At 43.3% G+C, this 13,854-nt stretch overlaps 1 protein-coding gene across 1 annotated transcript in view; it reads left to right on the top strand.

The window, feature by feature from the left end:
• The window catches only part of CUBN (cubilin), a 66,665-nt gene extending 53,046 nt beyond the window's left edge, over positions 1-13,619 (top strand). Inside the window, exons 14-15 of the mRNA XM_070728213.1 lie at positions 9,888-10,047; positions 12,644-13,619. Of these exons, the coding sequence (XP_070584314.1) occupies positions 9,888-10,047; positions 12,644-12,672 (189 nt within the window). The 3' untranslated portion in view covers positions 12,673-13,619. The remainder of the gene's footprint in view (positions 1-9,887; positions 10,048-12,643) is intronic.
• Positions 13,620-13,854: the final 235 nt, after the last annotated feature.

Here is a 13,854-nt window from a genome sequence, read left to right as displayed (position 1 = left end):
GCTGCTGCATAGGCGCAGAAGCCGAAGCTCGCGTGTACCGCTGGCAATGACGAAGCTGCACGTGAAGCTTCATTTCGGCTGGTGGAACAGCGTTCCATCCCATCCCCCTTGCTGCCCAACTCTGGATGTAGCCAACTCAATGTCACTCACACCTTGCCCAGCCCCTCTGTTCCCTCTCCTTATCATGGCCAGCTTCAACATATCTATAATTCTGTAAAACTGTTGTTAACCTTTTTGACTTTATCTAAATACTATAGATGTAGGCCACTGAAGGGAAGACATGGGTCATATGCTTTGCTAAAGAGTGTGATAGGCAAGTCACAAAAGAGGCTTTTGAGGGGCTATCACAAAGAGGAAGGGCAAGTCCAATTAATAATAAATAAATAAACCACCATCCCTCTCAGGCCATGTAAAGGACCCCTGGATAGCAGCGCAGGCTGCCAAGAGCCCTGGGCGCCCAGCATAGCCCTCAAGCTCCCACAGTTCAGCCCTGCTTCCCCGAAGGGGCGGCCAGCTACACTTACCACCTCCTCAAGACTGCTGTTAGTGTTCTGTACTGGGTGTGTTGCTCATGGTATGTGCAGGAGGACAAAGTGTGTGGGTCAGAGACCTGGTTTATAACCAAAGCTGCCTCTTCAGCAATAGGATGGGAGACCACCTAGAGAGGTCAGGCACAAGGGACAAGGGAATAGTGAAAGGACAACCTTGTGGCAAAGTGCTAAGGCAGAACTTCCCTCAGAATCTGATTCCCTCTCATTATAATCTCCTTCCTTCCTTCCTTCCTTCCTTCCTTCCTTCCTTCCTTCCTTCCTTCCTTCCACCTACCTACCTACCTTTTTTCTCTTTCCTTTTTTGCTTCCCTCTTCATTCTCCTTTCTTCTTCCAGGGGAAGAGCCTTCTCTGTGGCAGCCCTGGCCCTCTGGAAACAACTCCCCCCGGAGATTAGAACTGCCCCCACCCTCCCTGTCTTTCGTAAACTACTCAAGACTCATTTATACCGCCAGGCATGGGGGAGTTGAGATATTCCTTCCCCCTAGGCCATTACAAGTTATGCATGGTATGTTTGTGTGTATGTTTGATTTCATAATAAGGGTTTTTAGTTGTTTTTATTATTGGATTGTTACATGTTGTTTTTATCATTGTTGTTAGCCGCCCCGAGTCTACGGAGAGGGGCGGCATACAAATCCAATAAATTATTATTATTATTATTATTATTATTATTATTATTATTATTATTATTATTTAATTCTTTCCCTCTTTCCTTTTTTTACCTTCTTTCTTCTCTTTCCTTCTTTGTCTTTCCTGTCCCCTCTGGGATGCTCAAATGCATTTCTTAATGCCTCCTTGCCTTGTGATCAAATGCCACTTTTGCTAGTACTTTGTGTCCAAAGACTGAGAACAAGCCAGTCTCAGTTTATCCCATGTTTGCATTTAGTGGAAGTGTCCACAGACAATAGCAAAACTGTTCAAATGTTGGCTGTAATGGATAGCTCCTCAGTTTTTTATGTATGCCAGCTTGCGTGTGAGCAAAGGTAAACTAGTTGCTTTTCTATTAATACAGAATGCAGCTGCGAGAGCGGTCATGGGCTTACCTAGGTATGCCCATGTTTCACCATCACTCCGCAGTCTGTATTGGCTGCCGATCAATTTCCGGTCACAATTCAAAGTGTTGGTTATGACCTTTAAAGCCCTTCATGGCACTGGACCAGAATATCTCTGAGACCGCCTTCTGCCGCACGAATCCCAGCGACCGATTAGGTCCCACAGAGTGGGCCTTCTCCGGGTCCCGTCAACTAAACAATGTCGGTTGGCGGCCCCCAGGGCCAGAGCCTTCTCTGTGGCGGCCCCGACTCTCTGGAACCAACTCTCCCCAGAGATTAGAACTGCCCTTACTCTCCCTGCCTTCCGTAAACTCCTTAAAACCCACCTTTGTCGTCAGGCATGGGGGAACTGAAACACCTCCCCCGGGCATGTACAATTTATGCATGGTATGTTTGTGTGTGTGTTTGTTAGAAAAATGGGGTACTTTTTAAATCTTTTAAATTTATTTGGATTTGTTATGAATTGTTGTGTCTTGCTGTGAGCCGCCCCGAATCTGCGGAGAGGGGCGGCATACAAATCTAAATAATAAATAAAATAAATAAATAATAAATAATCCTTAAAAGGGTTCTCCTATTAGGGAGCCTGCCATGGTCTAATTCAGATTGGAAATATAGCAAAGGAAAATATTTTTCCCCACTCTGCTTTGTCCTGTTTTCCCCACTGGAAATGGCTGTTTGCAGCACACAAGGAGGGGATACTTTCCTAAGAGCTCACAAGTCCCTTGGATTGTCAATGAAGTTCTGTCTGTGACAAAACAGAACGCAACATTGCTTTCTTCTTTTAGAACTGGGGCATCTCCAACCAAGTTGCTTCTCCCTCCCCCCCCCCTTTATTTTTTCTTTTTAAAGCTGACACAGGCTTCCAACAGAGACTTCCCATTTTGACTCCTCCCCCATCGTTGCTTCAGCGTGATTGTGTGTGTGTGTGCACACGCATGCACCCCTTGAAGCCCAACATTGTGAAAGCGGAAAAGATCAGGAGAGGCTGGGCTGAGAAAAGCAAGCATTTTTTTAAAAGTGCTTTTGTTAGCTTTTAGGCTGCAATGACTTTGCAGCTGCAATGCGTGAGACACCCCTCCCTGTGCCCCCCCCCTCGCACACACACACACACTCAAAGAAACTTCTGTGATGGTAAACTTCAAAGTGCAAACTAAGGAAAGCTCCCTCTCTTTTTTGAATGCTTCTTTTTCTCAGCCCCAAGCCTGTCCTGACACTTTATTTTATTTATTTATTTTGTCCAATACACAATGAGGGTTTTAGTGGGTATATATCTATATACACATAGTAAAATACATGATGAAGGTTATAGAGGAGATACTCATAGTAAAATATATCTAAGAAATAATAGAAAAGAAGGTATAGTAATAGAACATATCAATGAAAGAATAGAAGAAGTGATATAGGAATAGAAGAAAAGTATAGGAGATATAGGAGAGCAATAGGACAGGGGACGGAAGGCACTCTAGTGCACTTGTACTCACCCCTTACTGACCTCTTAGGAATCTGGATAGGTCAACTGTAGATAATCTAAGGGTAAAGTGTTGGGGGTTTGGGGATGACACTATGGAGTACGGTAATGAGTCTTCGGAGAGGGGCGGCATACAAATCCAAATAATAAATAAATAAATAAATAAATAAATAAATAAATAAATAAATAAATAAATGAGTTCCACGCTTCGACAACTCGGTTACTGAAGTCATATTTTTTACAGTCAAGTTTGGAGCGGTTAATATTAAGTTTAAATCGGTTGCGTGCTCTTGTGTTGTTGTGGTTGAAGCTGAAGTAGTCGCCGACAGGCAGGACATTGCAGCATATGATCTTGTGGGCAATACTTAGATCTTGTTTAAGGCGTCTTAGTTCTAAACTTTCTAGGCCCAGGATTGAAAGTCTAGTCTCGTAGGGTATTCTATTTCCATTTTCACAGCGCTGGGTTACAAAGGAGGGAAAACTTAGGTCCATGTGCCCATACACACATGCACATACATGGGTTGGAATGTGAGCTGAGAGTCATGCAGAGTTCCATCAGGCACAGAGCAGTGATGGGCTCCTACAGGTACAGTCAGGTACGCAGATCCGGTAGAAAAATTTTGGTCAGGTACACAGAACCGGTAGAAAAATAATAATAATTTCCCCCCCCTTCTGGGCTCTGGGTGTGTTTTTCCTCTCACAGTAAATGAGGTTGAAAGGGTATAATTTTAGAAGAGCTAATGTATATTTTTGTGTGCCTGTATGTCATACATATGGCATATATAAAGAGAATTAATGTTCAGTAATAGTAAATAGTAAATAGATGTTCAGTAATAGTAAATAGAGAGGGAAAATGTATCTCTTTCAGGCAAGGAGTGGGCAGGCATCCCAACCTTAATCCAAACCCTTGACATGAGTGATGTCAGGTTGGTCACCTTTAAGCCAGTCACATGACCTTTAAGCCACCACCCTGGTCACATGATCCTCAAGCCACTCCCACATGGTCACATGGCCAGCAAGCCACACCCACAAAATAAGCCACACCCACAGTGTGGTAGTAATAATTTTTGCAGCCCTTCACTGGTGCAGAGGCAACGACAGGAGAAAGGGATCAAAATGGGAAGCCACTGACCATTAAAAAAACCCTGTGAAGCGTCCAGTTTTGTCCACCCTCTCCTCTGTTGCTTTCATGCCTGTGACAAAAGAGCAGCTCTGCATTCTCCTCCCCCTCCCAAAATGCCAGAAACCACATGCCACCTCCGCCCCCATGTGCCCCCAAAGCCTGTGCAATCCAATGGCAGCTAGCGGGTAGAAGCCCCGCCCTGAGTCCCATGCCCTCTCCTTCCCACCTCTTCCTTTCTTCACACTCAGTTAGGGATGTGGGGTGGGGCGATCCCAGAGAAAGGACAGCAAGCAGGGCATGGAGGTGCTAGTACCACTTCACCCCTGCTGCCTGGATGTGCACACAGGAAGCTCCAAGTGAAAGAGGTTCTGCATCCTGGATGAAAGGCAGCACTCAGCAAGCAGTCCCCAGGGATGCCAATTGCAGCAATTGTGTGCATGCCCAGGGGATGGGCCAAGGTGGCACAGCAGATCTAGAGCTGTGCTCGGGCAAGGAATCAGAGAACAGCTGGGCCATAAGTGTCACTAGGCACGAATGGGTTCTAACTTACCCAGCTGTCAGTTCCCTTCCTCCTGCACTGTGTGGTCATGCCGCATGGCCACACCTCGTGCACAGGTGTAGTGCCTACTTTTTAAAAATAATTTCAACGAAAAAAAGCCAAAAACAAGATGGCGACATATGCACAGTGCCAGAAACTCGGCTCCTGCATATATGCAGAAGGAAAAGAAAAATCCAGGAAAATTGAAAAATAAAAAGAAATTTCAAAAAAATAAATTCCCCCCCCCCCCCCCCAAAAGATGGTGGCATCCAGTGAAGGGCTACCAAAAATTTTACTACCACACTGTGGGTGTGGATTATGCCCTGCATTTTCTTTCAACATCTTTCAGTGCAAATTGGGTGCTCTGGGTTGGAGCTCCATTTTCGCTACCCCACTGCGTCCCCCCCTGTCCGTACAGCAGCCCACCCCTGGGGGCATCCATGGACCCGTAACAACAATTCTGTGATATCATTGTGACATCACCAGGGGGTTATTATTATTATTATTATTATTATTATTATTATTATTATTATTGTTATTGTTATTATTATTGTTATTTACTGGATTTGTATGCCGCCCCACTCCGCAGACTCGGGGCGGCTAACAACAGCAATAAAACAGCATATAATAATAATCCAATACCAAAACAGTTAAAAACCCATATTATAAAACCAAACATACGTACATACATATCATGCATAAAATTGTAGAGGGTTACTACAGGTTCAGGCAAAACAGTTTGAACCAGGAAGAAGCCACCTCTGATTCTAGGTGAGCGACCAAGGCAAGATAAGCAGTTGCTGGGAGGGGCCAGGTGGGGTGAGGGATGAGCCAGCCAGTGAAGTATCAACCAGGTTGCCAAACTAGCAAAAAGTTAACAAGGGGTTCACCTGAACCATTCTGAACTGGCTGGAGGCCACCTCTGCGTGCTTTTGAATGATTATGTATCTACATAAATAGACGGATGGATGGCTATGAATGGATAATCAAAGGCTGAATATGCAGCAGCAGTTCTAAGAGTGAAACACAGCCACAAATCACTTTTTCCGTACCATTGTAAATCAGAGATGTCATTAAATGAATGGTTGTAAGTCAAGGACTATCAGGTTTCAGCTTTGTTTTCCATTCCATCACATTACTTTTGGGCACCATTTGAGATCAGCATTAAGGAAGGATGATTTCATTTGAAAGGTAGTCATAGTTAGATAGCCAATGTGCTGGATTTGTTGAGTGCTAAATATTGTTTCTATTAATTTCAGTTAAGATGGACTGAATAATATTATTCAGAGCACACATTTCTCCCTAGGGCAGTGATGGCGAACCTATGGGATGGGTGCCACAGATGGCACGTGGAGCCGTATCTGCTCCAACGTTCATGTGTGTGCTGGCCAGCTGAATTTTGGCTCACACAGAGGTTCTGGGGGGTGTTTTTGGCTTCCAGAGTGCCTCCAGGGGGATGGAGGAGGGCACTTTTACCTTCCCATGGCTCCATGGAAGCCTTTGAAGCCTGGGGAGGGCAAACCATGATCTTACTGGGCCCACCAGAAATTGGGAAACAGGCCGTTGCCGGCCTCCAGAGAATGGGGTGGAGGAAGCTGTTTTCGCCGTCCCCAGGCATTGAATTATGGGTGTGGGCACTTGTGCATGAGTGAAAATGTGCGTACCCGCTCTTTCAGCACCAGAGGGAAAAAATGTTCGCCATCACTGCCCTAGGGCATCTGGTGGCTGGAAAATAAGTAATTTCGAACTCTATATTAATAAAATAAAAGGGCTGGATTGCACCAGTACTTTTTCAATAAGGAAAAATAACTCTGATACTGTTTCTTTTGGAGACTAAGTTTAATGTCTAAATTAGAAATACTAGAGAAACTGCAATCATTACTTTCCGTCAATACTCTAATGCAAAATATAAAATGAGAAAAGGTGAATATCATCACTCTGGAGTCATCTCTTGAAAGTACAGATGAAACTAAAAACATTAGAATATCATGCAAAAGTTCATTTATTTCAGTAATGTAATGAAATGTAGTGTACAGTGATCCCTCGATTTTCGCGATCTCGATCTTCGCGAAACGGCTACACCACGATTTTTCAAAAAATATTAATTAAAAAATACTCCACGGTTTTTTTGCTATAACGCGGTTTTTCCCACTCGATGACGTCACTCTCTTCCTTCCTTTCTCATCTTTCTTTCTCTCTCTCTTTCTCTATCTTGCTTCTTCCTCTCTCACACTCTCTTCCTCCCTCTCTCATCTCTTTCTTTCCTTCTCTCTCTTTCTCTATCTCTCCCCCTCTTGCTCTCGAGTGGCGGGCGGCGGGCGGGCGGGCGAGCGGCGGGCGAGCGGCGGGCGGGAAGCAGCGAGGAGCCGAAGATCGGGGTTTCCCCTTTGCGTGGGCGGCGGGGAAGACCCAGGGAAGGTTTCTTCGGCTGCCCAGCAGCTGATCTGCTCGGAAGCGCAGCAGCAGCGAGGAGCCGAAGATCGGGGTTTCCCCTTTGCGTGGGCGGTGGGGAAGACCCAGGGAAGGTTTCTTCGGCCGCCCAGCAGCTGATCTGCTCGGCAGCGCTGCTGCAGGAGGACCCGTGTCTGAAAGCTGGTGAGAGGGGTGGATCGGGCGGGCGGGCGAGCGGCGGGCGGGCGGTAGCGGCGAGGGTGCCGGACGCACTGGGGGGGGGGCGGGGGCAGCCGACATTCAAAGCAATCTTTGTCGGCTTCCGCACTTTCATCGCTCCCCGGCTCCACCATCTGTGCATGCGCGGCCATGGGAAAAAGGGCGCGCATGCGCAGATGGTGTTTTTACTTCTGCACCACTATATCGTGAAAAAATCGATTATCGCGAGAGGTCTTGGAACATAACCCTCGCGATACTCGAGGGATCACTGTATGAGACATGCCGCAATGAGAAACTAATTGCTGCAGAAGGGGCCCAAATATGTTCTGAGTACATATGCATGCTTATACTTTTCAGAGGTCCGATATTGTTCTATGTATAATTCTTGTTTTATTAATCGCATGTAATATTCTAATTTTCTAAGATGGGGGATTTGCTGTTTTCATGAGCTGTACCCCATAATCACAATAGTGACAAATCACAGCTTGAACTATCTTGCCTTGCATGTATTGAGTCTCTCTCATATATTATGTTTTGCCTTTTAAAATGCATTACTGAAATAAATGACCTTTTGCATGATATTCTAATTTTTGGAGTTTTCTGCACTTTTCTGAGGAATGAATAGCCATCCAGATATCCAAGATAACGCAGCTGTCCTTTTCCTATTCTAACCACTGCAAAATTCCAGTGGATGCATTCCACTTTAGCTATCGTTGAGCTTTTTAATATTTACAGCTGTCTTATTTTCAGTCGAATTTAAAAATGTCGTCCCTTGGGGACCAAACTGAAGCAGGGCAACATGAAATTATTGTCCATTTGCGAAAAATAGTCTGTGCAGAATGACTGCCAAAAATGAAACTGGCGTTGGAGGAAGGCCTTTCTCTCAAATGATTAAATGGCAAGAATGAACACTTGAAGAGAAAGAGTGTTTTCTGAGACAAATTATTGTCAGTTCCAGATTCTTTTGAACCATCTTTTCACTGTGATCCTGTTCACAAACTAAATAAATCTCGAGTGAGAAGTTAAAGCAGGACAGGAACATTGGTTAAAGGACACAACCCACATTTCCAAGTCCTTGGAAAGTTCTCTGTGATCTGCTTTTTATTCTGATTGCATGAGCCAAGGATTTATCTTGAAATCCACAGCTGTAGCAATTGCAAATAATACTCTGGATGTTATGCCATTTACTCAAATGTAGAGGAAAGTGCATATGCTCCTGCCCTCATATCAATAGATCAGTGGTGGGTTGCTACAAGTGCGGTAGATGGCTGTGCATCGGTAGCAGTCACGCATGCGCAGAAGCAAAATCTCATGAGTGGATTTCTGCAATTTTTTGCTTCCATGCATGCAAAAATCTTGCACGCACACATGCGTCCCCTCACGAGATTTCGGCACGCTTTCACTTCCTGTGCATACATGAAAGCAAAATCACGCTGGGAATGCGTGTACGCACATGTGCATAACACATGCATGCATGCGAGAATCCCCATGTTGCAGACTCAGCGCACCAGCAGCAACAATCTTCCCTTACAATAGATCCAATGCTGGCATATGAGCCGTGGTGGCGCAATAGTTAGAATGCAGTACTGCAGGCCATAGTTCCCTCTAAGCTGAGCAGTGAGCAATCGCTCACTTAAAAATCATCATCAACTCAGAGTTTTCCAAACCTGCCCAGAAGCTGAGAGGGAAAGAGTGAGAGGGAAGGAGAGAGAGAGGAAGAGAGGAAGAGAGAGAAACAGATAGAAAAAAGAGAGGAAGGAAAAGAGAAAGAAAAATAATGGGAGTAAGGAAGAGAGAAAGAAAATCAAAATCTAGTTTGAAACTAGCTCAACTATTTAAGTGGCATTTTGATATTGATAGAGTTGCCCTATTATGAGCTCACTGTTATAGACACACAGTACAGTATTTTATTTTGAAATTCTCTGAGGCAAAACAGGGTGGGTTTTTTGTTTGTTTGTTTGTTTGTTTGTTTGTTTGTTTGTTTGTTTGTTTGTTTGTTTATTATTTCTGTGCCGCCCAGTCCCAAAGGGACTGCCGCTCAGACACTATACTTTTCTGCCCACCCCAAAAAAAAATTAGAGGGAACACTGCTGCAGGCTACTTCTGCTGATTGCTGGCTGCCAATACTTTGGCAGTTCGAGTCTCACCGGCTCAAGGTTGATTCAGCCTTCCATCCTTCTGAGATCGGTAAAATGAGCACCCAGATTGTTCCAGGCACTGTGCTGACTCTGTAAACCTCTTAGGGCTGTAAAGCCCTGTGAAGCGGTATATAAATCTAAGTGCCAATGCCAGTGTCATCTTTTCTGAAGTGAGAATATAAATTCCCCTAACAGAGACCCTCCTTTACTATAAATGTTTTCTTGCTGCAAAAAATTGCTCTATGATAGTTGGAAGGCTAGGAAGCCCGTAATGAAGGTACAATGAAAAAAATGGAGTAGATTCCACTTAGAGAGAGCATATACTTAATCATGATCTTTTTTATTAAACCAGATATTTTTAAAAATATAACAAGCATCTCAGATATAAATCTTTTCTGCTTCCTTTCAGCTTTATGATGGCCCTAATGCTCAATCCACTTTGATTGACACATTTTGTGGAGATACTGTTCCCCCATCTGGAGGTACCACGAATTCCAGTCTTCATGTGGTGTTTTTTTCTGACCAAATAAATGAGTCTACTGGATTTCAGATGCTATGGAAAGTAAATGGTAAGTCATATTGATATTTTTGGAATTTGGCAGAATTTCTACCAAAAATCAGCAGAAAGCCATACGCTGAGTTAAATCTGTAATGTAATTTTTTTAATGTGAGTTGCTTTCATTTTGTTTCAGTTTTAAATGTTTGCTTTATATTTCCAGTAACCGTGTTCACTGTTTAACAATTTGGTTAGGAAAAAAAATGTGATATTCTCCCAGAAACAACTGTGCACTCTCGTAATTAGGAATACAATGACCATAGCAATGTTAAATTTTTAAAATATTTAAAAAGTGGTGTTAATAGTGACAGGAATTGTAGTTTAGTGCAGTATACGGTAGCATATCATAGCATAACATAGCATAGGATTATTCATAATATTATAAACTTTCTTACATATTAGATATATATATTAGGACTGCCAATTTTTTTTAAAGTCATGGCAAAATAGCTTTGACCTGAAATGCCCTTCTCTCATATGATTACTTCAGCTGGTTGTAAAGTATTTCAGTTGATGTTGGCATTGTGGAACAAAACGTTCTACAAAATGAACTAATAATGCAATGTTTCCTGGTTAGAAATGTTTGAAGAGTTACTATATTGGCACAATGCTAAGTTTATTTATTTATTTTTATTTATTTATTTATTCATTTGTCCAATACACAAATACATAGGAAGAAAAATAGACATGTAGTAATATAAAGTGAACTTAGAGGAGAGGATATATGAAAGAAAGAAAATATATATGATAAGTGAGAGAAAGGAAAGACAATTGGACAGGGGACGAAAGGCACACCAGTGCACTTATGTACGCCCCTTACTGGCCTCTTAGGAACCTGGAGAGGTCAATCGTGGAGAGACTAAGGGAGAAGTGTTGGGAGTTAGGGGTTGACACAATTGAATCCGGTAATGAGTTCCATGCTTCGATAACTCAATTGTTGAAATCATATTTTTTACAGTCAAGTTTGGAGCGGTTCGTATTAAGTTTGAATCTACTGCGTGCTCTTGTGTTGTTGCGGTTGAAGCTGAAGTAGTCATTGACTGGTAGGACATTGCAGCATATGATCTTGTGGGCAATACTCAAATCGTGTTTTAGGCACCGTAGTTTTAGCCTTTCTAGGCCCAGGATTGTTAGTCTATTTTCGTAGGATATTCTGTTTCGAGTGGAGGAGTTAAGGACTCTTCTGGTGAAATATCTTTGGACATTTTCAAGGGTGTTGATGTCTGAGATGTGGTATGGGTTCCAGACAGATGAGCAGTAGTCTAGGATGGGTCTGGCAAAAGTTTTGTAGGCTGTTGGTGAAAAGTTTGTGGGTTGTTGGTGAAGGGGAAGGGTTGTGGTAGAAGACATCAGTTGTAAGTATCATACTCTTCTGCCAACATTGTAACACACAAGGGATGACCCTGAAATATCTTTCTACTTGAATTTTTGGATTCCTATCTATAGACTAACAGGAGAAGCTTTGCGTGTATTGTTGATGAATCTGGCCATCCGCTAAGATCTGAGCATGTCTGAATTTTGTCAATGGTAATGGGAGATATTGGAAAGTTGATAACTCTGCACCTGGCTGTAATTAATACTTCTTTGCAATGTAAAAACTTTGCTCTGATAGACAGATCCATGCTTCTCAATAGTCAGTTGAGCATTATGTCCTTTTTCCATTTTAGTTTCCAGAAAATGAAGTTCTATGATGGGTGAATTTTGTTCGTTTATTGTTCATTTATTCCAATTTTAGCAATTATATGTTTCTTTGGACTTGATGTACATTTTGCTTTTATTTTTATCACTCTGATCTATCTGATAAATAAACTCTGTGGGAAGTTTCTATCTAAAAATGTTTAAAATAAAAGGGAATCCAATGATTTAGATGGTATAATCAATGGCAAGATAAGATGAGATAAAATGACATTAGATAACCTTTATTGTCATTTTTTTTACGGTAAGAACTCTGACTCACATTAAAAATGAAATGTTGTTGTTTGCTCTCAATAGAAGGTATATATTTACCCAAAGAGATATACAGTGGTACCTCTACTTAAGAACTGGATGGGTATCAACAGACTCAAACTCAACCCTGATAAGACGGAGTGGCTGTGGGTTCTGCCTCACTATATATCCCCACTAAAACCCTCATTGTGTATTGGACAAAATAAATTAATAAAAAATAAATAACAAAATCTGTGACTGGATCCCAGCGACCGGTAAGGTCCCACAGAGTTGGCCTTCTCTGGGTCCCGTCGACTAAACAATGTCGTCTGGCAGGACCCAGGGGAAGAGCCTTCTCTGTGGCGGCCCTGACCCTCTGGAACCAGCTTCCCCCAGAGATTAGGATTGCCCCCACCCTCCTTTCTTTTCGCAAACTTCTTAAAACCCACCTCTGATGTCAGGCATGGGGGAATTGTGACATCTCCCCCAGGCTTATATAGTTTTATGTATGGTATGCTTGTGCTGTATGTTTTTAAAATAATGGGCTTTTAGAAATTCTTAAATATTAGATTTGTTTATTGTACACTGTTTTATTATTGTTGTCAGCCGCCCCAAGTCTGCAGAGAGGGGCGGCATACAAATCAAATCAATCTATCAATCAATCAATAAATGTTCTACTTTAGATCCCACAAAGGCTCCTCCCAGAAGTTAACAAGGAAAATGAAGGTCATGAAGACGATGTGTAGTGTCCCAGACAATCCTGCAGACCCTGCTCAAGCATCGCTTATATGCTATATCCTGGATAAACAGAAATGAACTGCCAATGATCTTCTCTGCCATCTTTACCACTCTCTGCACTGCCTTCCTGTCTGAAGCAATAACGCTTCCTAACCCGATGTAATGCAATACAATAGGGTGTTCTTGACTGTCCCTCTGTAGAAAGTGGTAAGAACAGGGGAAGGAAGATGTCCTTTTCTCATGCAACACAGAAAATGCCGGCACTGCTGTGCCTACTTCTCCAGTGTGTCACAGTTGAGTAACCAAGCCAGCCTATTCGTTAACTGCACATTGAGAACCACCAGGTGATCCACAGGTGAATCGCACTCAGAGGTGTGCAGCTGTGCCTACTTTTTCTGAAATCAACAATGATCTCTCTGGTTTTTCCTACGTTTAAAACAAGGCTGCTTTTGTTATGCCAGTTCACCAAACCCTCTATGTCCTTGCACTAAGCACCCTCATTGTCATCTACTACTGCTGTATCAAATGAAAGGTATTACAGATTGTAAAGGGTATTATACTATTGTCCCGAAATAAGCTGGAAATTAAGGCCAGACCAATTTGATTTTGCAGATGATTTTAACCCTTCAAATACCTGGGTGATATGGAATGCTTCAATCTGGTATTGAAAAGCTAGTAGGTATGTCACAAGGGGAGGCTGCAATTGAAAAGATTCTGTCTCTTTTAAATACTCACCTAATTTTAATTGTACATTATTTTTGGTAATAAACAGATGTTAGATGAGTAAAAGTAAATACAGTGATCCCTCGATTATCGCGAGGGTTCCGTTCCAAGACCCCTCGCGATAATCGATTTTTCGCGATGTAGGGTTGCGGAAGTAAAAACACCATCTGCGCATGCACGCCCTTTTTCCATGGCCGCGCATGCGCAGATGGTGGAGTTTGCGTGGGCGGCGGGGAAACCCGGATCTTCGTCTGCTCGCTGCTGCTGCGGCCGCCCAGCAGCTGATCTGCTCGGCGGCAGCAGCGAGGAGCCGAATTGGGCTTTCCCCTTTGCGTGGGCGGCGGGGAAACCCGGATCTTCGTCTGCTCGCTGCTGCTGCAGCCGCCCAGCAGCTGATCTGCTCAGCGGCAGCAGCGAGGAGCCGAATCGGGCT

Source organism: Erythrolamprus reginae, chromosome Z (assembly GCF_031021105.1).
Source record: "Erythrolamprus reginae isolate rEryReg1 chromosome Z, rEryReg1.hap1, whole genome shotgun sequence".
Taxonomy (NCBI): Eukaryota; Metazoa; Chordata; class Lepidosauria; order Squamata; family Dipsadidae; genus Erythrolamprus; species Erythrolamprus reginae.
Note: the sequence above shows the minus strand (reverse complement) of the source record. Positions and strands in the feature narration are given on the sequence as shown.